This window comes from Oryx dammah, unplaced genomic scaffold (genome assembly GCF_014754425.2).
Source record: "Oryx dammah isolate SB20612 unplaced genomic scaffold, SCBI_Odam_1.1 HiC_scaffold_29, whole genome shotgun sequence".
Taxonomy (NCBI): Eukaryota; Metazoa; Chordata; class Mammalia; order Artiodactyla; family Bovidae; genus Oryx; species Oryx dammah.
Genome location: NW_024070213.1, coordinates 9,343,919 through 9,366,952, shown reverse-complemented (window position 1 = coordinate 9,366,952; position 23,034 = coordinate 9,343,919). Strand labels below are relative to the sequence as shown.

Genomic DNA, 23,034 nt, shown 5'->3' with positions numbered 1-23,034 from the left:
CTATAGGGTATTTACTGGGTTGGGCATCTTTGCCTAACTGGGAGTCAGGAAGCTTATTGGTGATGATGGGGGCTTGGGGGCAACAGTTACAAAGGGGCTCAATCAGCTTCAGAGGTGTCCTTGGTCCTGGGCCCCACTTCTGTGGCCTTAGTGCAAGGCCTGGCACCGGTGGCCTGGGGGCAGGCCCTCAACATCTACCATTTATGTGCCCACTACCACCTGAAACTCAGAACACAAAGCCGGCTGGATCATCTTCTTTCTGGCTGCTTGCCTCCTGTCCTCTCGTCCTTATCAATGATTTTAGCCATGGGAGGATGGATGGGCCATCTTCACTTCCTGCCCCATGGACTCTCCTGATACCCTTGGCCTCTAGGTACAAGGGAGTCAGCGCCCCGGCACGCTTGCCAATGACAGACAGGAGGCTTCAGATAAACAGTCCCATCTCCAGTCCTCCGGCTGGTGGGGGACCATTCGGAGCGGGGCACTGGAATGCTTCTCACCAAGTCCAGGTGGAATCAACCCCTCTTGCCTACGGCATCAACCTCAGTGACATGCTTTTCCTCCTTCCCCGTCCGTCTCTCCCTAGTCCTTACCCTGCTCCCAGGGACTACCTCCAAAATAAAGTCTCAGACCTATACCCAAGCCTAGTCTCAGACTCTGTTCTCATAGATACAGTAGCAGTTTTCAGGAGCTAGCTGCTCTAAGGAAGTAAGACTGGATGGCTTAAATAACAGGAATTTATTCTGCCAGTTTGGAGGCTGGAAGTCAGAGATCAAAGTGTTGGCAGGGCTGGTTCCTTCTGAGGATGAGGGAAGGATGTGTTCCAGGCCTCTCTCCTTGGTTGGCTGATGGCTACCTTCTCCCTTTATCTGTTCTTATCACCTCTCCTCTCTGTCTCAGGCCCAACTTTCCCACCAGTCAAATTGGATTAGGGTGCGGGGTAATGATATCGTTTACATTTGATTATCTTTGTAAAGACTCAATCTCCAAATAAAGTCATACTCTGAAGCCCTGGAGGTTGAGACTTCAACCTGTGGATTCAGGGAGATGAAGGGGGTGGGGCTGTTTCTGGAAGCACAATTCCACCCGTAACAGAAACTGAAGCTAAGACAGGGTCGTGGACATGGGTCTCAGAAGCAGATCCGTAGGGTGGGACGTGGAAACGGGTCCCCCACAGTCAGACCTCTGTGATAATCCGATTGTGCTGTGCCCTGGGACGGGCGGCAGAGATGAAACCCTGGATATAAGACAGTGGCCCTGAATGTGGACTTGGCTCAGTGTGAAAGCTCGAACAAAGAATTGGCAGACCCAGGTCAGCCCACTCTCAACTTGGGCCTTGTAGGTTTTTTCTATTTTAAATATTTTATTTATTTGGCTGCATCAGGTCTTAAGTTGCGGCCCATGGGCTTTGTTCGGAACCTGGACTTCTCTAGCTGTGGTTCTTGGGCTCAGTAGTTGCCCCGCAGCATATGGGATTCTTAGTTCCAAGATCAGGTATTGAACCCTCGTCCCCAGCACTGGAAGGTAGATTCTTAACCACTGGACTGCCAGGGAAGTCCCTCTTCTAGATGTTGTTTTGGAAAGTATAGTTATTTTTCATAGATATATGTGCGTGGTGTGTGTGCCAAGTCCCTTCAGTAGTGTCTGACTTCGCAACCCATGAACTGCAGCCCACCAGGCTCCTCTGTCCATGGGGTTCTCCAGGCAAGAATACTGGAATGGGTTGCCATTTCTTTCTCCAGGGGATCTTGCCAACCTAGGGACTGAACCCACATCTCTTATGACTCCTGCATTTACCCCTAGCACCACCTGGGAAGCTCCTCGTGTATGTAAATGGTCATATTTTTTGCATTTTATTTATTACAGTGTTTCAAAGGCCCCTGACATCTGGCAGCCATAGGACATATCCTGCGGGCAGTGGGGCCCAATATTTAGTCGTAAGAGAGGCAGAGCTGCAAAGGAGACTGAACAAACAGCCTCACGGGCCTCTTATGCTGAGGGCCAACAGGAAGGAATCAGAACCTGAAGCCCTGGGATGAAAACATTAGGGATAAAGGATCTAGGAACCTTGCCCACCAGAACCCTGACCCCTCTGGCTGGCACTGTTAGCCTGTGGACCACCTGGTGCCCATGTGAGGGCCACACCTGAGGCAGACGCCTCTCAAGGTCACTCTTTTCCTTCTCAATCCACCTTCATCTCCCCTCCTCATCCCAGCATTGACCAGAGACAGCTCACTCCTTCCCAGGAGGAAATGCCTTACCCTCCTGAAGAACTGCAAGGCCCGCTGACACCCAGGAGCAGGCATGCTGAGACCACATGAGGGGCTGCATGGGAGGGTCTGAGACTTAGAGGGGAAAATTAACCAGACAGGGAGAATGTAGATACGAGAGCACCTCCAGATCTCAAGATTAACAAGCTGATGCGGACGCCTGGTGCCGGCCCAACATGGATCTGGGGGGGGATGGGTCTGAGAGGTCTGGAGGGCTCACCCCAGGGCTGCAGCTCTTCCCTCGGTATGGCTGTGATGCCATCACAAACAATGATCAGGTGTCCAACAGCTTTTTTTCTAAAATCATCTTTAATGTTTTAATAATTTTTTTTTGCCTCATTTACCAGATAAATCATCTAAATAAATAGATGCTATACAGTCTCTTACCAACATCAGTAGAAAAATAAAACCACGCTCTGCATCTGCTCCAGCTCTCCCGGCACACGCTCACTCAGAAAAGGCATGTGCTTAGAATCGACTCGTGCCCCTCAACCCCTCCCAAATACATTCATTTAGTCTGAACAAAGCTCGACGCTCATTCTGTGCAAAGGAAGCGTTCTTGTGCTGAGCCCTGGAGGCCCGGCGGGCCAGTTATAAAGCACAGGCAAAAACCACCAGACCAGCGAAGCGCCCTCTCCCGGGGCAGGAGCTAAGGAGGAAGCTGGCGACGGGACCACCATCCCGAGAGCAGAGGTGGTCCTTGCGTGGCCTGCTGCATCAGCAGGGGGGTAGCTGTGTCAGGGGCAGAGAACACACCCTTTGCCCCACCCCACAGCAAAACAAAAGTACCAACCGGTCTCTACATTCAAAACAGGTGGGCCTGGGGGAAGGAAAGGTAGGTGGTCCAACTTTTTCAATGCCCCCTCCCCAAGTGAGTACTGGCCTTCTGGGGTGGCTATGGGGTGGGGAGGGAGGTCGTGCCCAGCTTGTTCCCTCACCCCAAGCCCCACTGGGATGCTCAGGGCTGGAGGAGGCCTGAAGGCCACTTCCAACCCCTCACAAAGGTCTCCGTCCTGTGTCCTGGGTGGGTAGGTCCTAAGAGCTTTGGCTCCCAGGGTTCAGCCCTCCAGAGAGCAGGGCACCCTACGGGCCGTGAAGGGTTGAGAGTCAAGCAGTGTTCCACTGCAGCAGCCACCCCGTCCCACAAAAGAGCCCCCCACCCCAAACCAGCACACGATACAAACAGCTCATCGAAGTGAGGCCAGAGGAGGCCACCTGTCCCCAGGGATGGCGTGGGTGTGACTTCTATCCGAAGCTGCCAGCCAAGTCTAAAGCCAGCATCTTTCTGTCACAGTGAGGCCCCTGCCACCACCCTCCCCTCTGCCAGGAGCCCCTGACCTGGGACAGCGGCCCACTCTGGCTGCCCATCCCCTCCCCAGGGCTCCGGGCAGGAGGGTTCCCCACAGCCCCTCGGTTCCCCGCTCCACCCCCACATACTCCTCTAGACACAAACCCCTAGGCTGGGGGTGAATCAAGTCATGGGGAGGGGGGTGGTGCCATCCCCCAATGGAAGCACTGAATTGACCCTGGACAACAAAGGACTGAGGAGGAAGAGGGGACCCACACACAGGGATCTGGGATCTGGCCAGCAAGGAACCCCAAAGAAAAATGGGGTTGCAGGGTGTCTTTGGTTTGGGAACTTGGGAAGAAGGGGTCTGGGGAAGAACTGCCCTACTCCTACTGGAGGAGCCTCAGCAGGATTCTGCCTACTTCCTGAGGACAAAGCAGAGCGCGGAGCTGGCCCTGGGGTGGGGAGGTGGGGGTCGGGACCCAGTGCCTGGCCTGAGATGGGGACAGGGGAGGGAGCCAGTCTTGCGCTTGCTCCCTTGGTGCTCACCCCCAAACTGGCTTCTCCCTACAGGGCCAGGGTAGGAAAAGGTCACTCCTCACTACAGGGAGAAGCCACTAGTCCACAGGACGCGTCTGTGCAAACTAGAAACAGAGCGCCCCCTCTTCTGGCAGACACAGGCCCTGCCAGGGCGGGGGCAGGGGGTGGGACTTGGACACAGCCCGACCCACCCTCGGCTACAGCCCGATCACAGGAAGACATGACAGAGGTCCCCCCAGGGGGAAACAAGGTTAGTCCCAGCTGCAGCATTGAGGGTGGACACGGAGGAGACCCAGAACAGGAGGAGGGAGGGTGTCAGGAGTCAAGGGCTGCCCTGAGAAGGTGGTGGGACGCTCTCTCCCTCCCTGACCACGCACACCCACGTCTGGTTGGCTGAGTTGGGGGGAGGGGCGCAGAAAAAGAGGGGAGGGGAAGGGCGGGAAAGTCACCTGAGTCAGAGAGAACAGGGGCCCAGCGGGGAGGGGGCGCGCAGGAGAGGAATGGAACCCAAGTGCCTCCAAGCTTGATGCAGGGCACACATGCACTTGCATGCCTGTGACTGCGCTGGTCAGGGCACACACACACACACACACACTTGCACACCCATGACTGCGCTGGTCAGGGCACACACACACACACTTGCACACCCATGACTGCGCTGGTGCAGGGCACACACGCACACACCTGCACACCCGTGACTGGCCAGGTGAAACCACAAGAGGGCATCCCACCCCTGGGGCACTGGAGGCCCTCTGGCCGCCCCTCCCCAGCCGGACCCCTGCCCTCCACTGAGGGCGCCAGCACGCTGATCGGACAGACCCTGTCAGGTAAAGCGCTGGGAGAGTGGGCTGAGTGGGGGTTGCCTATGGCAAGCTCTTTTGTGCTGTCATTCACCCCCCGCCATTCACCTGGTCAGGGTTTCTATACAGGAAGTTTGCAAGACCTGTGCGCGCAGTCACGAGGGCACGAGGGACAGTGCACATGCCTGTGAGGCCAGGTGCGCGTGTGACCGGCTTTCACAGGCCAGGTGGGGTGGGGTGGGCTGGGGAGTAGCTCTCCGTGGAAGGGGCTTATTAGCTAGCAACCACCTGACCCGGGGAAGGGTTGTGCCCAGCCATCTCCAACCCTTCCCGGCGGCCCCTAACCTCTCAGACCCCGTCGCTTTTGCTCAAAGCCAATCTCCATCTCCCCCAAAGAGCTGGAGTGCAAAGTTAAAAGGAAAGACCCCTCCCCAAACACACACACAGAAGGTAAAAGGGGTGACCAACCAGAAAGGAGGAGGCAGGATGCTCGGGGGAGGGTTCAGGTCTTCCCATCCTCCTTTAGTCCCGGGACCAGTTGCTCTCTCTCCGAAGAAGGGGGCAAGAGGGGTCTGGGGGAGGCTGGCCCTGTCCCCGTCCTGCCCTGGAGACGGCGCCCCAAGTGACAGAGCAGTGCCAGGCTTCCCCCCGCCCCAGCTCTGTAAATGTCCGTCTGTCCATCCGCGCAGAGAAAGGGGCGGGTGGGTGGGACAATGTTGGGAGCATCACCCCTTCTCCTGGTCAATGTTTTTGTTGTTTTTTTTTTTTAAATAAAATAATTATCCCGCCCTAACCCCCTCCTCACTTCCGAATGTCCCCACCCCGAGCCCCAGAAAACAGTTTAAGAAGAGTTAAAAATGGCGGATCAGAACTTCCCGCTGCGGTCTCGGAAGAAGCCCTCGGCGGCCTGGGCCTCGCGGAAGGTGACGGTGATGGAGTTGGCGGTGATGTCGGTCACTGTCACTTCACTTGAGGGGAGCGTGGGTGTCCAGGAAGGGGGCCCCTCGCCCAGGTCTGCTTCTGCTGCAGTCGTGGAACAGACGGATAGACAGACAGACGGGGCGGGGGGGGGGCAGCGTTGACAACAAGGTGGGGAAGGTGGGCATGGGGGGGGCCAAGTGAACCCCCCTTCCAGCCCCCCCACCCCCCAACACCAGATCTTCCTCTGAGTCTCCAGCCAGGTCAGAGCCTAGTTCGAGGCTGGCCACACGGGTAGAGGTCACATTTATCTTCCCTGGCTGGACACGCGCTCCTTCCGAGTGGGACCACGGAAAGAGCTCCGGGCTAGGTGCCAGGGTTCCCTGCAGGCTGGGAGGAGACCCTCTCTGGGCCCTGACAACTCGAGGGGCCTTGCCAGCTCGAGGGTCCCTGGGTCTGCGCCGGGGGCCGGGCTGCCTTACCCTCCTCTTCGGGGGGCTGCTCGGCAGGCTCCCACTCGCTGGCCGCCTGCAGGACGTCCTGGGCCGGTGACTCCTGCAGGAAGAGCTCCCGTCGATGGCTGTGACTCTCCAGGTTGGGCCCGCGGGGCGGGAACTTCTTGCGTGAGAGCCGCAGGTACTTGTGGGCCTTGCGGGGCTTGCGGAGCGGGAAGGGCAGGGTGGGCACCAAGGGGCCCTTGTCCGCCAGCTCGGGCGCCCCCGCCTTGACCACCCCCTCGGGGCTCCCGCTGCCGAGTGGGCGCGTCAGGGAGAAGCAGAGCTTCTCCTTGCCCTTGGCCTTGTGGGAGCTCCGCAGGTCCATGCTGTACAGCCGCTGCGGGGGCAAGCCAGGGCACGGCGGGTCAGCCCCGCCCTCCCGCCTGCTGCCGCGCCTTGGCTCACGCCTCCCACCCGCCCGGGGTCCCTTCCCCAAGTTTCAGGGCTCAGAACCAGCCCGCACCCCACCCGGCACCCCAGCCCCTGGGCCAGGCCCAGCTCGGCCTTCATCTTGGCCCCAGAGGCACGGCCTCATCTCAGGGGCCAGGGCTGCAGGGCGCTTTCCTTCGGTCCACAGCAGAGGAGCAGACAAGAGGTACAGATGGAAAACTGACCGACAGAAAAAACACCAGGATTTCTGCTGCCGATAAATTAAGGAGCTATTCATCATAGGAAAGGAATCTTTGCTTCTAACAGGCCTCCAAAGCTGAAACGGTCAGCTGCCAGGGAGATGATGGGAGGCACGGGGCTCTGAAGTTTCTTGGAGAAAGGTAACACAGCACCGGGGTGCACCGTGTCACCCAGCCGCAGGGACGGTGCACTGCTGGCAGGCCGCAGACGCCCCTTCGTTCCCCCAGGGCCACCCTCAGCTCTGAGCCGCAGCGGGGGTCGGGGGGGTCCAGACCCCTGTCGATGTCCTGCCTCATTCATGTTAAAAGGGGCTGGAGGGCACGTGCTTCCATCATTCAAAGGCTGAAATTTTAAAATCTGTGCACTTGTCTTACTGACTCCTAGGGGAAATTTATACAAATCCAAGAAAGATCCTTGGTGCTGAGATGTTGAGGGCCTGGGCCGTTCTGGGACAGGAGCTCCTCTGCTGTCACCAGAGGCCAAGAATTCCCAGAAGAGAGTGAGGCCCACAGATGGGACCTGCATGTCAAACATCTCAAGCTGGGGACAGAGGTCACCACAGGTGCAAGCTCCATGCTCCAGTCCCACCTGCTAATCCCCATCACTTGGCACGGGCGCGGCTTGTCATGACGATGTGAAGAGGGCCAAACGGGGAGGAGACTGTGAAGCTACGGCACTGCCTCAGCACTGCAGGGCTTACCCCATGTGCAGCTTTATCAGAGACCACTCCTTCAACCTGGCTCGCAGGCCGGGGAAACTCTCATGCAGTTCTGTTCTTCTCTACCTCACCATGAGAGAAGTACAGTTACTAATGGGTCTGTGAGCACCAGGAGTCAGATCTGGGTTTTAGTCCAGCTGTGTGACTTGGTACTGGCCTCCCTGAGCCTCAGTTTCTTCCATCAATGAAATGAAGAAATTATAGCAGTCAGCCTCCAAGATGGTCCCAAATATCTGCCTCTGGGAATTCACACCTGTGTAGAGTCCCCTCTATACTGAATACTGCAGTGTGGGACTTCCGAGGCTAAGTCACTAAGGACATGATGCTTTGTCCTTGCTCTCTCTGTTCACCCACCCTGGGAGAGGCTAGTGGCCCTACTATGAGGCCAGCCAGCAGCCCTATGGAGAGGCCCAGCACTGAGGAACCAGGCATATGGGGAGCCATGTTAGGAGCAGATCCTCCAGCCCCAATCAAGCCTTCCGATGAGTGGATTTCCAGTTGACATCATGACTGTAATCTGAGCCAGAATCACTAAGGAACCAGCTAAGGTACTCCCTGATTCCTGACTCACTGTGACTGTGGTGTTAAGTGTTTACTGCCTTAAGTTGCTCAGTTAAGGGTTAATTTGTTACACAGCAATAGATGACTGATGCACCCTCCCTGTGGGTTTGGTGTGCAGATAAACTGTTCATTTGTGAAGAGCATGGAGCAGAGAGCTCAGCATGGAGATGTCTGACATGCTATCTCTTACTCAGGACCCAATCAATACCAAACCCCAGGGATCACACCCACTGCAGGGAGATCCATCTAACCTGGCAAAAGCCTCATGTGATCTACAATTTAGAGTCGACAGGAGGCTGGACATGGCTCACACTGCACATGGACCAAGAAGCCGTATGTTTTGGCTTTAAAGTCCCAGGTGGGCCTTATTAAATTAAGGACAGCAGGTATTGTTATCATCCGCATTTTGTAGAAGAGAAAACTCGAGCCCAGAGACATGCCTGGAATCACAGAACTACATCACTCTCGCCTACATCCTCTTTTCAGTGCAAACCAGCGAAGGGTAGCAGAGTGCCCTCCAGACCTCAAACAGAGGATTTCTTCTCACTCAAAATGACACGTTTCTAGGACATTCCAAGGCTATGATCCTAAAATTCTATGAATCTCCTTAGATTCTGACATTCCAGACTCCCCTTGTTTCCTCAGCTCTCAAGTTTATGTTCCTAAGGTTCTCAAATACTACAACTTTGTATTTTGGGGACTCTGAGCATCAATTTATTTACAAGATACTAAGCTTTCAAAATTCTAGGATCCCATGAGCCATACTTCCACCCTCCCTCCCTCCACTGGATCTCCCACCCATGCTGTCTTCCCCTGGGTACCAGCCCGAATTCTGACTTTTCCCAACTCCCATTGAAACTTACCCACTAAGTGCCCCACCCACCCCTCCCTCCACAGTGCCCTGGATGGAGCCAGAGGAGGGTTAGCAGAGGGTTAGTGGTTTAGCAGAACTAGCTGGTACAAAGGCACAGATGGTAGGGCTGGGGGTGGGGTGGGGTGGGGTGGGGTGGGTGGGTAGGAGCAAGGGGCCCTAAGGGATGGCACCAGAGCTGGCGGGGTTACCTGCAGCAGAAGCCGCTTGGGTTTCGGACCTCTCTTCCTATACCCCGACGCTCGGTCTCTCTCCTCCCTGGGATGCAAAGCAGATGGCAGAAGAAAAGAAACACTGGTGACATTTAAGGGTAAGTAAGGCATCCGCTCCACCTGGCCCTCTGCTGCCTATGGGGGAGGGGGACACCCACCACAGGCTACCACCCACCCTGGGGTCGGGACCCTCCCGTTGCTCTCTAGGCCATGACAGTGGGAGGCAGTGTTCAACTCCCAGAGCTCCCTCTTCTCAACTGACTAAAGGCGAGGGCACAGCCACTGGTCCCATCTGCTGAGGTGGGACTCAGCGGGCATCTCCAAAAACATGTGGGTCTTCATGGCCCCAAGGTCAGGCCAGACCTCTGCTCTCCATGCACGGGGAACAACCCCCAGAACAATTTCCAGTTTCCACTCTTAGGAGACTTGTATAGAAACCTCTCAATCAAATTTGCCTTGAATGGGCCCAGAGGAGCTGAGGAGAATGGCGGACAAGTCCTTCTGCAAGTGAGGCTCTGCCCAGAACTCCCCACCAATTTGGCATCTGCACGAACCTGGTAGGGAAGACAGGCTCCTGTTGCCTGTATCGTCTGGGGTAAGGGGAGAAAAACTAACTTGCATTCAGCCCCCAGCAGATGCCAGACTCTGCCGGATGCCCTCCTCACTTCACACACATGCAAGGCACAACCTGAGGACGCATCCAGACACACGCAATGCAACACGCCAGATCCCCCAACCATGTGCTGGAAGTGGTGGGATGATGCAAAGTCGTTGTGCTCGACCATTCCACTCACGCTTGCTGAGGCCTTAGGCCAGTCTCTCAGTCTGAGCCCAGTTAAGCCAGTGGGTCCATGGCTCCTGTCTCCCTCCTCGAGGGAGTGGCTGCTGCCCGCTTCCAGGCATCAGCCTCTGGAGCGCTGGGGGCAGAGCTGTCCCTCCCACCCTGTGGAGCTGGCTTCAGCAGGTCTGCCCTGGGGTCCCAGAACCAGTGTTTGAGAGAAGCACCAAGGGCATGCGATGCCCAGACCAATCAGGCCTCTCCGATACTGGAGAGTGAGAATCTAGTCTCAGAGCCCGGTGCTGGGAGCCCAGGTCACCCCTACCTGACCCAGGGGACACCCTGGCTGGCCACCCTCCCTCTCTGGGCCTCAGTTTCCTGATGTGGAGCACGAGCTTCCCTTCTCAGCTGGGCCCTGGGGCTCCTGCGGGGAGCGAGAGGTCCCTGACATTTATCAAAGCAGGGCTGGCGGGGGGGCGGAGGTAGAAAGACTAAGATCATAGAGAGGAAGAGAGAGGGAAGAAAAAAGAGCAAGAGGAGAAGGAAATGTGGTGGGGGGGGGTGGGAGGAAAGGGCCTTGAGAGAAAAGAAGAAGATGTCTATTATATTTGTATAAGTGTTGTTCATTATTATATTTGTTACTGTGTCCTGGGCACTCTGTACAAGGCACTGTTCTCAATGCTGTGACCCTCACCCTATGAGGGAGGCACAGTTTCTATCCTCATCTTATAGCTGAGGCACAGAGAGATTAAGTCACTTAACCAATGCCACAATTCCGACAACCTTCGCTACTGGTGAAGATGCTGAGCTCTGGACACCGGGCCTGGTGAGGTCAAGCCTGGGAGCCCAGTCAGGGCCAGTGGGGGCAGGCCTGCAGCCCAGGCCACATGACCTGGCTTCCCACCTGTAGTGCCCAAGTTTCTGCCCTGTAACTGTGGGTGTGGGGGGAGCAGGAGGGTGAGGTGGGGGCTTCCACTCTGTCAGTCCTGACCTACCCTGTCAAACCCGAAACCCTTGGCCCTTCAGTGTCCAGGGCTGTGGGGATCGTGGCCCCAGCCAGGCCTCAGTGTCCCCTCGGCCCCTCCCAGGACGCAGGGACTCCCTGACCAGACTCCTTCTGAATCCCTTAAAAACACTGCAAAGCAGGTGTTAGAATGCTCATCACCCCACTTCCACTTCCTTCTCACCAAGACCCAGAGAGGAGGAGGAAGGCAAACCACACTGGGTCTGCAGGTCTCGGACAGTGGGTCTCATTTGTCCCTTAACTACTGACTTTTCTGACTCAAAGGAACATGCAAACCCTTTCTACCAGGACTCACAGGTAGAGTGTGAGCTGCCCCCCACCGCTTCAGCTGCCCATGCCCACTCCACAGTGCCCCACCCCTGCCCAGCTCACACCAGGCCAGCCAGCCACGCTCAGAGCCCCCCTCGCCTCCGTGCTGCTCCTCAGCCCAGGGTCTCTGCATCAGTGTGCTCTCTCCCTGGATGGTCTTCCGTAACATGCCTACTGGGCTCCTTCCCTCCCTCACTCAGCTCAGGTCTGGTCAAACACCAGCACCCAACCACTGGGCTGAAAGCAGCGCCCCCGCCCCACCCCGCCCGTCCAAACAGCAGCCACACGTCTGCATCTATACGATCACTGGCCTACTTGTCACTGCGGGCCTCCACACTGGACTGCGAGCCCCACGAGGGCAGGGACACTTGTTGTTTTTGTGCCTTGCTGTGCCCCAGTCCCTGGAACAGTGCCCAGCACACAGGACAATCTCAATAAAGACTGGCTGAACAAATGACAGTGCGAGCTAAGTGACCCCCAGTTACCATGAGGAAAACATTCGCGCACAAGTGTCCATACTTCATGGCTCATGATGTACTTTCACACACCTTTGCTCCCCACGAGAGCCCACGAGGTCAGCACTGTTCTCCCCATTTTACAGACAGGGAAGCTGAGGCTCAGAGAGGCAAAAGGCCCTGCCCAGCACCTCATGGCTGGGGAGTAGCCGAGCCAGGATGCTGATCCAGGCCCTTGATGCCTGCCCAATGGTCTTACCACAATCCAGGACATTCCACAGGGTTCTCCCAGTGTCACAACCCTTTTGGATCAAGGTCCCACCAGCACTCGGGAAACAGAAAGAAGCTGTGGGACAGGAACACTGTGATTTTTAAAGGAAAGACCAGTGGGAACATTTCCTTTGAACCAGCAGCAGGAGGCCTCCTGGGGGAGAAGCGATCAGAGGGGGTGGGGAGGGCAGAGAAACAGCATCACTGGTAGTCAGGAGGCCCACCCGATAAGCCCTAGTTGGACTGTCTCCCAGCCGTGAGGCTCCTGGACAAGTCCCTTAGCTCTTCAGAGCCTCGGTCTCCTTATCTGTCAAACGAGACCCTCATCCCTGTCTTAAGAGGTTACTAAAAGGAACCAAACAAAAATGACTTTATAAAATGGTCCTGCACTCTACAGGGTCAATGGGTCGGGGAGAGGCAGAAAGATTGGGCAGTCTGCTGGCAGGGAGGCTGGTAACACCAAGGCTCATCAGAAGGGAATGGCTAGATCATGCTCAAAAAGCCCTCCACCCAGGAGAAATGACATTTTCGGCAAAAGCTCTCCATTAAAGATGTGCCCTCACGGCCCATTGGAGGAGCTGGTAATCGCTAACCCACTCTCAGAACTGCAGCAGAGCCCTGGCAGACACAGGAGACTGAGACTTGGGGGCAGCTTTGCTCACGGCCACCCAGCTAGGAGGGGGCCAAGCAGGAGGGACTGCAACCCAGCTGTCCTAGCTCTAAAGTCACACTCCCCCCACCTAGACCTTTCTTGAGCTTCATCAGACTCAGTGAGAGGATCTCTAGGGGAAAGCTCTCTCTGGCCCATCGCTGGGCTTGGCAGAGCAATACTGACACTGCCACCCCTCACATGCAAGGCATCTCTATGCCCATTTTCACCTTCTCCATGGCAACTGAAACCCCTACCTTCTGGGAAAACCGGGGCAGGTATGGTAGGGGTGGCCAACAATGGCCAAGAGACTGAGGCTTGGGGTGGTTAGCAGAGTGGCTGACATCACCCAGCAGCAGGAAATGGACAGGACCCTCGGCTGCCCTGGGACCCGGTATCCAGTACCTTTCCCCGGCTGCAGCTGTCCCTGCCAGAACCCTGTCCCCCCGGGCCCATGACCCTTGTTCAGAGTCAAGCCGGCAACAGTTCCCCACGAAACCTCAGAGCCTGCCGTGCCCGCCCCAGCCCCGGGGCCGGCTGAGCCCCTTACTTCTCCTCGTAGGCCATGACCAGGCGGGGGTCCAGGATGTGTTCCTCCGGCTCCCACGTGCTGTACCTGGGGAGACAAACAAGCGGTCAGAGCTGCCCGCCTCCAACCCTGCCTCGAATTCAAAGGCCACAGCTGCTGTGGACAGGACTTGCCCCTTCCTGATCCAGCCTGTAATTGTCTCCTAATCCCATAAATTGTCCCTAGCCCACCAGACTAGGTTGGGGGCCTTCTGGGGGCTTCAACACCAGAACTCCCCTCATCCTGATCACATCACCCTAAAAATGACTTCGTCCAGCTCCTGACTAGATCCCTATGTTCACCTCAGGGTCACAAAGAGTCAGACACGACTGAGCGACTGAACTGAAAGAGGGCAGGCCCCATACATCCCTGGATTCCCTTCCCCTAAGAGGCAAGAGCATGTGGTGAAAAACAGGGGCTCCGGAGCCAGACTGCCCGAGTTCAAACCCCAGCTCTGCCCTGGCTGGCGGCACAACTGTGAACAAGTGGCTCAATATCTCTGTGCTGATTTCCCCATCCATAGATGCTTTTGAACTGTGATGCTGGAGAAGACTCTTGAGAGTCCCTTGGACTGCAAGGAGATCAAACTAGTCCATCCTAAAGGAAATTGGTCCCGAATATTCGTTCCAAGGACTGATGCTGAAGCTGAAACCCCAATACTTTGGCCACCTGATGCGAAGAACTGACTCATCAGAAAAGACCCTGATACTGGGAAAGATTGAAGGCAGGATGAGAAGGAGACGACAGAGGATGAGAAGGAGACGACAGAGGATGAGATGGCTGGACGGTCTCACCGACTCCATGGACATGAGTTTGAGTAAACTCTGGGAGTTGGTAATGGACAGGGAGGCCTGGCGTGCTGCAGTCCAGGGGACACAACCGAGCAACTGAGCTGAACTGAAAGGTCTCTCGCGCTGACTAAATGCTTTCACGCGTTTAAGGCAGCCGGTGCACAGGAAGTGCTCTGTGGTTGTTACTGTTGCTGTCCCTAGCCCCCCTGACGCCCCAGCCCGTGTGGGCTCTGCCTGGCCCAGCTGCTCCCTCCCTCCTCAGCACACACCTGCATCATCAAGGCCAGCTCTGAAGGTCCCTTGTCACATAGAAGGAAATCTGGTAAATGCTCAGAGACTGTCTGGTGCAGTGATCCTACTGCAGACCCCTAGGTCTTTCCACAAGGGACCTTCCACCACTCCCAGACCAGACAACAGCATTCTAGACAGCCAGGACAGACCTGAGTAATTGCAGAGCTCAGCCATCCTTCTTCCAGCTGCATGATTATTTACCTAGTATCTGCCTTAAAGTTAGCTTGCTATTTTATTTGAATAATTTTAAAAGCAAACTTTAAATGACTTCCAAAAGTGTGGGGAGCGGGGAGGATGATTCATCATAAATAGATGCTGCTGCTAAGTCACTTCAGTCGTGTCCGACTCTGTGCGACCCCACAGATGGCAGCCCACTAGGCTCCCCCATCCCTGGGATTCTCTAGGCAAGAATACTGGAGTGGGTTGCCATTTCCTTCTCCAATGTATAAAAGTGAGAAGTCAAAGTGAAGTTGCTCAGTCATGTCCGACTCTGTGCGACCCCATGGACTGCAGCCTACCAGGCTCCTCCGTCCATGGGATTTTTCAGGAAAGAGTACTGGAGTGGGGTGCCATTGCCTTCTCCAAAATAGATGCTAGTACATAAAAAATATAACTTGAAAACATTTATGTATGTATACAGATATGCATACAAATGTGTATGGGCATGTTAAAAAAGAAGAAACCCAGAGCAACAGGCTGGGATTCTGGCCAAGGCTGCCCCCAGGACTGCTGGACAAGAAGGGAGGTGAGTAGGTATTAGGGAGATATTAGGAGGCAGAGAGAGGCTGGGCCCTGCCCCTGCCATCTTCTAACCAGCCAAGCTAAAACCTTCATCCTTAACTGTCCTGGTCGCCTATATCTGAATGACAAGCTGCCTGACAACAGACCTTTCCTCCTTTCTTTCATTGACACTTCTGCACACTTACTCTGTGTAAGGCCCCGTGAACTCAGCTGTGAAGGTCTGCGCCCGGAGTGTGACATGCCCAGCACCGTCCCAGCTCCTGTTCTTTGCACTTGCTGTGCTCTCCTCCTGGGGGCCCTCTTCCTCCCAGGACCTCCACACCCTTTAAGAGTCCGGGTCCTGCAGTTTCCCCTGACATCCTCTCCAAGCACAACGAACCCTCCCCTCAGCTGTTCTCCACGGCCTTATTGCTGCCCTTGGCACCTGCCATACATATTGATGAATCAAGCTGGTGTCCTGGCTGGCAGGTTGTGACCTCTCCCCAGCTTGCCCAGCCCGGCCCCAGTCCCCATGTGTTCTGGGAATGGCTGTAGAAGTCACTGCAGAGTTCTGCTCATTCTGAAGAACTGCAAAAGTGAAACTGATTATTTTTTTATGTAGTTTGGTAAAGCCCAAACTGAAAGCAATCAGCAACTGGCAGAGACGTCAACCCTTCCTCCCCACAAAGGTTGAATTTCCTCAATTGTACCTAGTAAGAAAAGAGGGGGGAATTTTGTGTTCCTCTGTGTCCTCTGCCTGCCCTCCACCCTCCATATCCTCTAGCTGTAGAAGACTCTTCAGTGCTCTCGTCTCCTTTGCCCTGCCCATTTCCCCACTGCCCTGCCCATTTTTTGGTGATGTAGCTGCTGTGTGGTTTCTGGCAAGTCCCTAACCGTCTCTGTACTTCAATTTCCTCATCTTAAGAATCACCATCACCACCGCCTCCACCGTAACGGTTAGGTGCCAGAGCAGACAACCGCAGGGATTCATCCATCCCTTGTAACACCTTTATGAGGTAGGTTACAGACGCTACAGAGGAAACTGGGGCAGAGAGGTGAAGCATCTTGCGAAGGTCACTGTGCCAGGAAGTAGCCAGTCTGTGGTTGGAACTCAGCTGAATCTTGGCCATCCTCTCCCTTTGGGTCCTCACATGGCGACCTATCTGGCTACCCACTGAGCTGTGACGTGTTTGGGAGAGGGGCACGGTCTGATTGACCAGGTCTTCAGTGTCTGACCCGGGGCCTGGCACATAGCGGGCGTAGAGAAAGAGTGAGACTCGGCAGCAGGAGGCCTGGCCCTGCTGAGGAAAGGCGGGAGGGGGTCGCTGGACGGCCGCCTCACCCTCTCGGATAGCCTCGCCCCTCCGAAAGAGGCGGTCATCAGCAGCCCTCCGCAGTGTGGGGAGCCAGAGGCCGTGGCGAGTGTAAGTCACGCTTTGTCAACCTCGCGGGTTCAAACAAGGCAGGAGTGTGCGGCTGTTGAGACTCGGTCTCCGCGCCGCCGGTTGGGCCAGAACGCAAGGAGGCCGACAGGGGGCTCCACTCCACCGCGCCGTGGGCCCCGCCCCCAGCGGCCGGGCAGCCGGGCGGGCACACGCACGCACTCGGAGGCGCGCGCGCCAGATTACCGGGCTGACCAATGAGGGGCAGGGCGGGGGCGGGGACTGCGCGCGCCGGCTCCGAGGTAAACACGGCCACGTGACCGCCACCCCGCCCCCGAGCCGAGGTAAACAGGCTCGCGGCCGCCCCGCCTGGGCCCTGCAGCGCAGGCTCCCGCAGTGCCAGGGGCTGAGCGCCCCATAGAGCCAGGCCACCCAGCAACAGCCCCCAACTCCGATTTAGAGCCACCCAAATGAGAAGCAGTGTGCCAGGCTCCCAGAGAGACTGGCGGGGGCGGCGGTGAGCAGGTGACTCACTTGCTGGGGCCTCCAGTTCTTCATCTGTGAAGCAGAGCTACCAATAGTCCATGTCTTTTAGGGGGGATGTGACAATCAGATGTGTTAAGCCACATACAGCACTTGTGGTGCATAATAAAATGTGGTGCATAATAAAAGCAAACAAGCAGTAATTAAGTCAATATCAAAAGCCTCCAGAGCATACACACACACTTGCCAAGACCAAACTCAGGACTCTGCTGCCGCTACTCAGCAGGGTCTTGGAGAAGAAAGAAGCGCCTCCTCTCGTGTCTGGCACTGCTATGGACCTTCCTTGTGTCAGGCTGCCTTCCATGGGGCTCCGTGAGGCTAGAGCCCCATTTTACAGCTGAGGAAAGGGACGTGCCCATAGTTCAAATCGTGCCACCTTTATGATCTGGGGGAGGGCCTCCTCTGCTGAGGGTTTCTGTCTCTTCATCTGTCCACTGGGTTGACATTAGGCAAATTACTTAAGTGGGCCAATGCCTGATTTTAATAGGGGCTTATCGATATCAGCCTGGTTATTGCTATACCCTGATAAACTGATACTATCATTCCTAAAGCTCCATGGAGGCCATCCTCCCCACAAATGGGGTAGCATTCACAAGTGGGTAAGAACAGAGGGAAAGAAAGTGTTCCCAAAGAGAGGCAGCAGGGTCCCCAGCAGGCTGAGATGAGGGCCTCTGTGGGGCTGAGAGCATGTAGCTGATTATTAAGCTCCTCCGCCCTGTGCCCCCAGCCCCTCCCTGTGCCATTTGCTGTTCTTTCTAGAACAAGCAGGATAGCTCCTCTACCCATCTGCTGGGGAGGAAGGGCAGTTATTCCTCTCCTGTTGCATTGAGAAAACAGGCAAAGCACCCAAAAGCTCAACAGGGGCCTGGCAGAGTGAGTGCTGGTTTACATCGTGGTTTCTATATTAATAGAAGGCTCCCTGCCCAGGATGGGGAGGGTAGTGGGAGCAGGAGAGTCTGACTCACCCTCCCACCCAGGGTGGCACTGCGCTAGCCAAGGCTCCCAGGCCTGCAGGGAGCATCTAGTCCTGCTACTCCACTCCCCACCCTCTTTCTCAGCCTCTTCTTCAAGCAAGGCACCCTGAGGAGGGGAGACTAAAGTGGGTGATAAAGAAGCCCTGGTTCTCCCCCTTCTTTCTGTGACTGAATCTGTTGTCCCCCAAGTGAAGTGGGGTGGCAGTGGTTGGCATAAAGTGGGCACCATGCTGCACTGTGTTGGCATTTATATTACTGTAGTGACCTCTCCTCTCTGGGCCCTGGTTTCCTCATTTGAAACATGAGAGGACTGATCCGAATGAGCTACTTTAGATGGCAGTAGAATCCCCCCAGACCCCTCTCCAGCTGGTGAGAGACCTAGGAGCCCAGCTGTGTAACTTACTATTAATAGCAAACATTTACTAAGTGCCTTGTCTGAGTTAAGCATGCACTAGGTACTCTGTATCTGTCATCTAATCCTCACATCACTTCTGTGTTAGAGGATTCATTCCAATTTGGAGATGAGGAAGCAGAGATTCTGCTCTGCTGGGGACCTGTCCAAGGGATCCCAGCAGTTTAGCTGTGAACAAAGACGAAAGTGTGAGGAAGTCAGAGATCCCTCAGGTCTTCTGGCCACACAGGACTCCCTGAACTCCTGTGGGGGGGGGTCACAAAAGGTAGTCATGAGGGCCCATCTGGTGGTCTCAGCATGTTAGGGAACAAGTGAGCCCCAGGGGCATGGGCATAGGCCAGCAGAACTATACAGGGACCTCTCTTGGAATGCCAGGTCCTTCCCGTGACTGAAGCTCTGATGGGCAGACATACTTACTCAGGATAAATAAAAGTGGCGGAAGGAACTTGAAATAGACAAATACATCTGTTTAGAGAAGGGAATCTACACAGCAGGAAGAATAGCCAACAATGCCTTGAAGGCCAACAGGCTAGTGTCCACAGTCCCATGCAATTTCTTTTGGTGCAGAAGCTAAGAGGGGAGTGACTACCCAGGGAGTATGAGCACCTTCCTTTTCTAAATTTCCACCTCCTCTTACTGCCCCTTCACCCAGACTGGAAGCCCACCTCTCCTCTGCCTATTGGAGGAGGGGATTATCCTTCAGTCTCAGGGTGTTTGGGAAAGGGCAGCAGGAAAGGATGAGTGCATTACCTGGTTGGCCAGCCACCAGCCCTAATCAACAGGATGCCTGCAGGCCATCTGGGACACACCCCAGACCTTTCACCCCACAAAGTGAAGAAGCCTGTGAGAGAGCTGGGCCTGGACTACCGAATCCATTTTGCATAGAGGGAAGCTGAGGCAGCGTGGCTGTTTTCCCCTCTGCTGCGTCTCACCACTGTGTGTCCAAGACACTCCCAGGGCCCAAACATCAGGTCACCCTCAACAGCAACACAGCAGAAAGCCCCTGGCACAGATAGCAGGGGCTCTGGAACTAGGGGGTACTCCAGGAGTCTATCTCTAGGAAGCCAGGCAGGGAGGTGGGGTGCCCACAGGCCAATAGGGAGGCCCCACGACCTGCTCATTCCCTCCCCTCCCTGCAACAACTCCTGCTGGGAGGTGATTGGTTGGTGAGAAGGTTCCTGATTCGGCCTCAGCGGGAGAGGCGGGGCAACTGGGAGAGGTCTTAGACCCAAGGTGGCCCACCTCCCAACTGGGAGATGGAGGCGGCAAGGAAGAGGGGCTCACTTCAAGCCCCAACTCTGCCTTCCCCTTGCTGTGTGACCTAAGGCCAGCTGCTTACCTTCTCTGAACCTGTTTCCTCATCTTTAGAGATGAGGCCCACAGCTGTCTCACAAGCCTGTGGGGGAACCTGCTCTGTAGATTGGAGAGTGCTAGCCAAAGGTGGTTCTGTCCCCAGCTCTATGGCACTGAAGACTCATGCCCCACTGGCTAAACTTGTCTTGCTCAATGCCACAAACTCCCACCTGCCACTGGTACATGCTGCAGCTTGAGGGCCCCTCCACCTTGCAGGGGGCCATTTCTGAAGCCAAGATGCTGGGTCTTCACCGCTGAATGCCAGGAGAGGCCAGAAGCAGGGGAGCAGAGGCTCCAACCAGAAGATGGAGCACAACTCTGAAGAGAAGCTGGCACCCACCTTGACCCTCATATGCTCCAAATCCCTCAGCTGGCAGGGGGGAAACTAAGGCCTAGAAAGAGGATGATTTAATCAAGGTCAGCTGGCCAATTACTAGAGCAGCTGGAGTGAAAAGTGAGGCAGAAGAGCGGGGAAAAGGCAGATGGAAGGATGTACAGGTAGGCAGACAGACACACACACAAAGGAGCCTTACTTTGGGGGCCATCCTTTCCACTTCACCAAGTATTCAACTTTACCCTGGGGAGAAAGAGAGGAGACAAAGTGAGATACACAGATGCCCCGAGGACCACTTGCAGGGCTGAAGGCCCAATCCCCTCTGCAGACAGAAGTCCCCCAACACATATACACGAGATCCCCATCAACCAGAGATCCTCAGTCTTTGTCTGCTCCATGTCCATCCCAGACCATCCTCCCTGCTAGAGCACAGGAGTGCACTGGGCCCTCCCTACACACCTCAGCAGTACAAGCTTGGAGCCCATGTCACGTGTGGGGAATGTGCATGGCCAAAGATCCAGTGACCAGCGTGCCAGTGCAAAGACCATAATTCTCTTTTTTTAAATTAGAGGGCTCTCCAAGTCCTAGAAAACTCCTCATTGGGGAGTCCTCCAGGCCTCTAGCCCCATCAGCCCCATCCCTGTGAGACAGTGCCTCTGGCCCAGAGTGGACAGGCTAATGACTCCAAGACTCTCAACTTACTCTCAAGTCAAAAGACTCTGGCAGGACCCCAGAGAAGGTGGACAGTCCTCACCGTGAGAAACAGTGCTCATCCCTCCCTCCAGGAGTGAGAAAATAAGAGCCAGGTTCCTCCCTTCCGCACAGGTGACAGGGGCCTTCCCAATCTGACAGGTGATACCCCTCCACACTAGAACTTTAAGACCAAGATAATGTCATCTCCTCAAAGAAGCCTGTCCTGGCCCCCCTCCCTCCCACCTTACAGTTCTCTTTCTGTGTGGCACACAACCCTAGTGGAAAGCATCTGTTTACTTCCTCTTTTGCTGCCTGTCTCCTCTACCAGAATGCCAGCTCCACAAAGCCTGGAGCTCCCTCCCCTGGCACTTAGACTGGTGCCTGGTATATAAGAGGTCCTCAGAATCTTGAATGAATGTGAAAGGAACAATGCTCCTCACTCTCTGGCACTACGGCCCCCTGAAGAAACGGGTAATTAATGTATGTGCTTAGGCTACACCACATGGAAAGCATTGGGTTTTGAGGAACAAATTCAAATTAAGGAAACTCTGAGGGAAGGGAGAAGGGGCAGCCCCAACATGAAGACAAAACTCAACCCCACTGGAGTTGGGGGAAGAAAAGAAAAGGTCATGGCCTACCTTGACCCCGTTACCCTTAGCCCAAGATAACAGGGCTGAGTTTTCTCCCTTGAAAGATGAGTTGGCAATGAGCCAACTTGAGCTCCGGCTCTGCACTCATCTTTAGCTTACTGTTTGACCTTGATCAGGTCACTTCCCCAGCCCGGGCCTCAGTTTGTGCCTCCGTCAAATGGGAGGAGGTGAACTCCCGCCCTGCCGCTAGAGCCTCCCAAGGGGCGGCAGGGAGGAGATAAAAGGACAGTGGTTTTAAGTGTTGGGACAGGGAATTTCCCCAAAGCCTTCCAGTCCCAACTTCCAGCCTGGGGCCAGACTACTTTGCAAACGTGTGCACCGGAAATGGGCATGGCCAAAGTCCAGGCCCGAGGCGCGGGGACCGAACACAGCAGAACAGATGCCTCCTTAAATCGCTGGGTGTATGTTTGGGAGTCGAAGGCAAAGGGGGAGGAGCTTTGAGGATGCCGAAGCGCCGTAGGCGGCTTCACCGAGCCGCCGGGCGGGGCTGGGAGTCGGGGAGGGGAAGACTGAGGGGGTGTGCACTGGAAGTCGGGGAGAGACGCGGAGGTGGGGGTGTAGAGGGGATCGGAAAAGGTCGAAGTCCAGCAGTTAAACTTAAGAGGCGGGAGGAGGCTTTTCCAAAGCTCCGCCTCCAACTTCAAAGGACTTGGCACCAAGAGTAGAGAGTCCTGAGTTCGAGACCCAGCTCCGATGCGAACACACGAGGCAAGCCGTTTCTTCAACTTGGGCCTCAGTCTCCCCATATTTAATGAGAGGAGAGTGAGAACGGATAGCGTTCGAGGTCCCTCCAGTCCGATCCTAACCTCCAGCTCTGGCTGCCTCAGCTGCCCCCAGCATCCTGGGGCGACAACTTTTAATTCTACGCTCCCTACAAGGTGGCGGGGGAAACTGAGGCACGGGCTGGGGATACGGGCCCGGCAGCGCGGGGCTGCCTGGGTCCCCCCGCCCCCACTTTCTCCCTCGCCTCCAGGGTAGAGGGGACAGTACTGGGGACAGAAGGGGACCCCACGGGGTCCTGGGAGCCGCCCCCCGGGCAGCCTCACCTTCCGCACGCGCTTCTTCCGGATGCTCTCTACGGCGAACACCTGCTCGCCGATGGCTGACAGCTCCATGCGGGGCGGCGGGCGAGCGGGCCCGGGGCCGGGCCGGGCCGGGGGCGGAGCTGCGGGGCCGCGGCTGCGGCGCGCGATGCTCGGGCCGGCGGGGTCCCCGTCACCCTCGCCCGGGCGCGCACGCGCACGCGCACGCGCGCACACCCCCTCGCGCTCCCTCACGCCGCCGACGTTCCATTTTTGAACCTGCGCAACGTTTTCCTCTGCGCGAGCGAGCCCGCGGGCGAGCGCGCCGGGCGGGGGCGGGGGCGGGGCGGAGCGGGGGCTCGGCTCTCGTCTAGCCGGCCACGCCCCTCCCTGGCTCCGCCCCCCGCTCAGGCCCGCCCCTCTGGAGGTCCGTCCCCGGGCCTCGCGCGCGGCGTGTCTCTTTCCAAAGCTGGCGGCCCGCGGGACTTATTTGGCGCGGGCTCCGCTAGGC

At 56.2% G+C, this 23,034-nt stretch overlaps 1 protein-coding gene across 3 annotated transcripts; it reads right to left on the bottom strand.

Annotated features, from left to right (window-relative positions):
* Positions 1-5,643: 5,643 nt before the first annotated feature.
* CBX7 (chromobox 7) lies at positions 5,644-22,665 on the bottom strand. 3 transcript variants are annotated; one of them, XM_040233312.1, is made up of 6 exons: positions 22,548-22,665; positions 20,358-20,401; positions 13,341-13,406; positions 9,285-9,351; positions 6,299-6,650; positions 5,644-5,921 (listed from the first exon to the last, which is right to left on the bottom strand). In XM_040233312.1, exons 1-6 carry the CDS (start codon positions 22,614-22,616, stop codon positions 5,764-5,766), a joined length of 756 nt encoding a protein of 251 aa, XP_040089246.1. In that variant the 5' UTR covers positions 22,617-22,665; the 3' UTR covers positions 5,644-5,763. The 3 variants fall into 3 exon arrangements, with proteins under 3 accessions (XP_040089246.1, XP_040089247.1, XP_040089248.1); XM_040233313.1 differs by having other exon boundaries at positions 6,299-6,473; XM_040233314.1 differs by having other exon boundaries at positions 6,299-6,371; positions 22,548-22,663.
* Between the last annotated feature and the right edge of the window lie 369 nt (positions 22,666-23,034).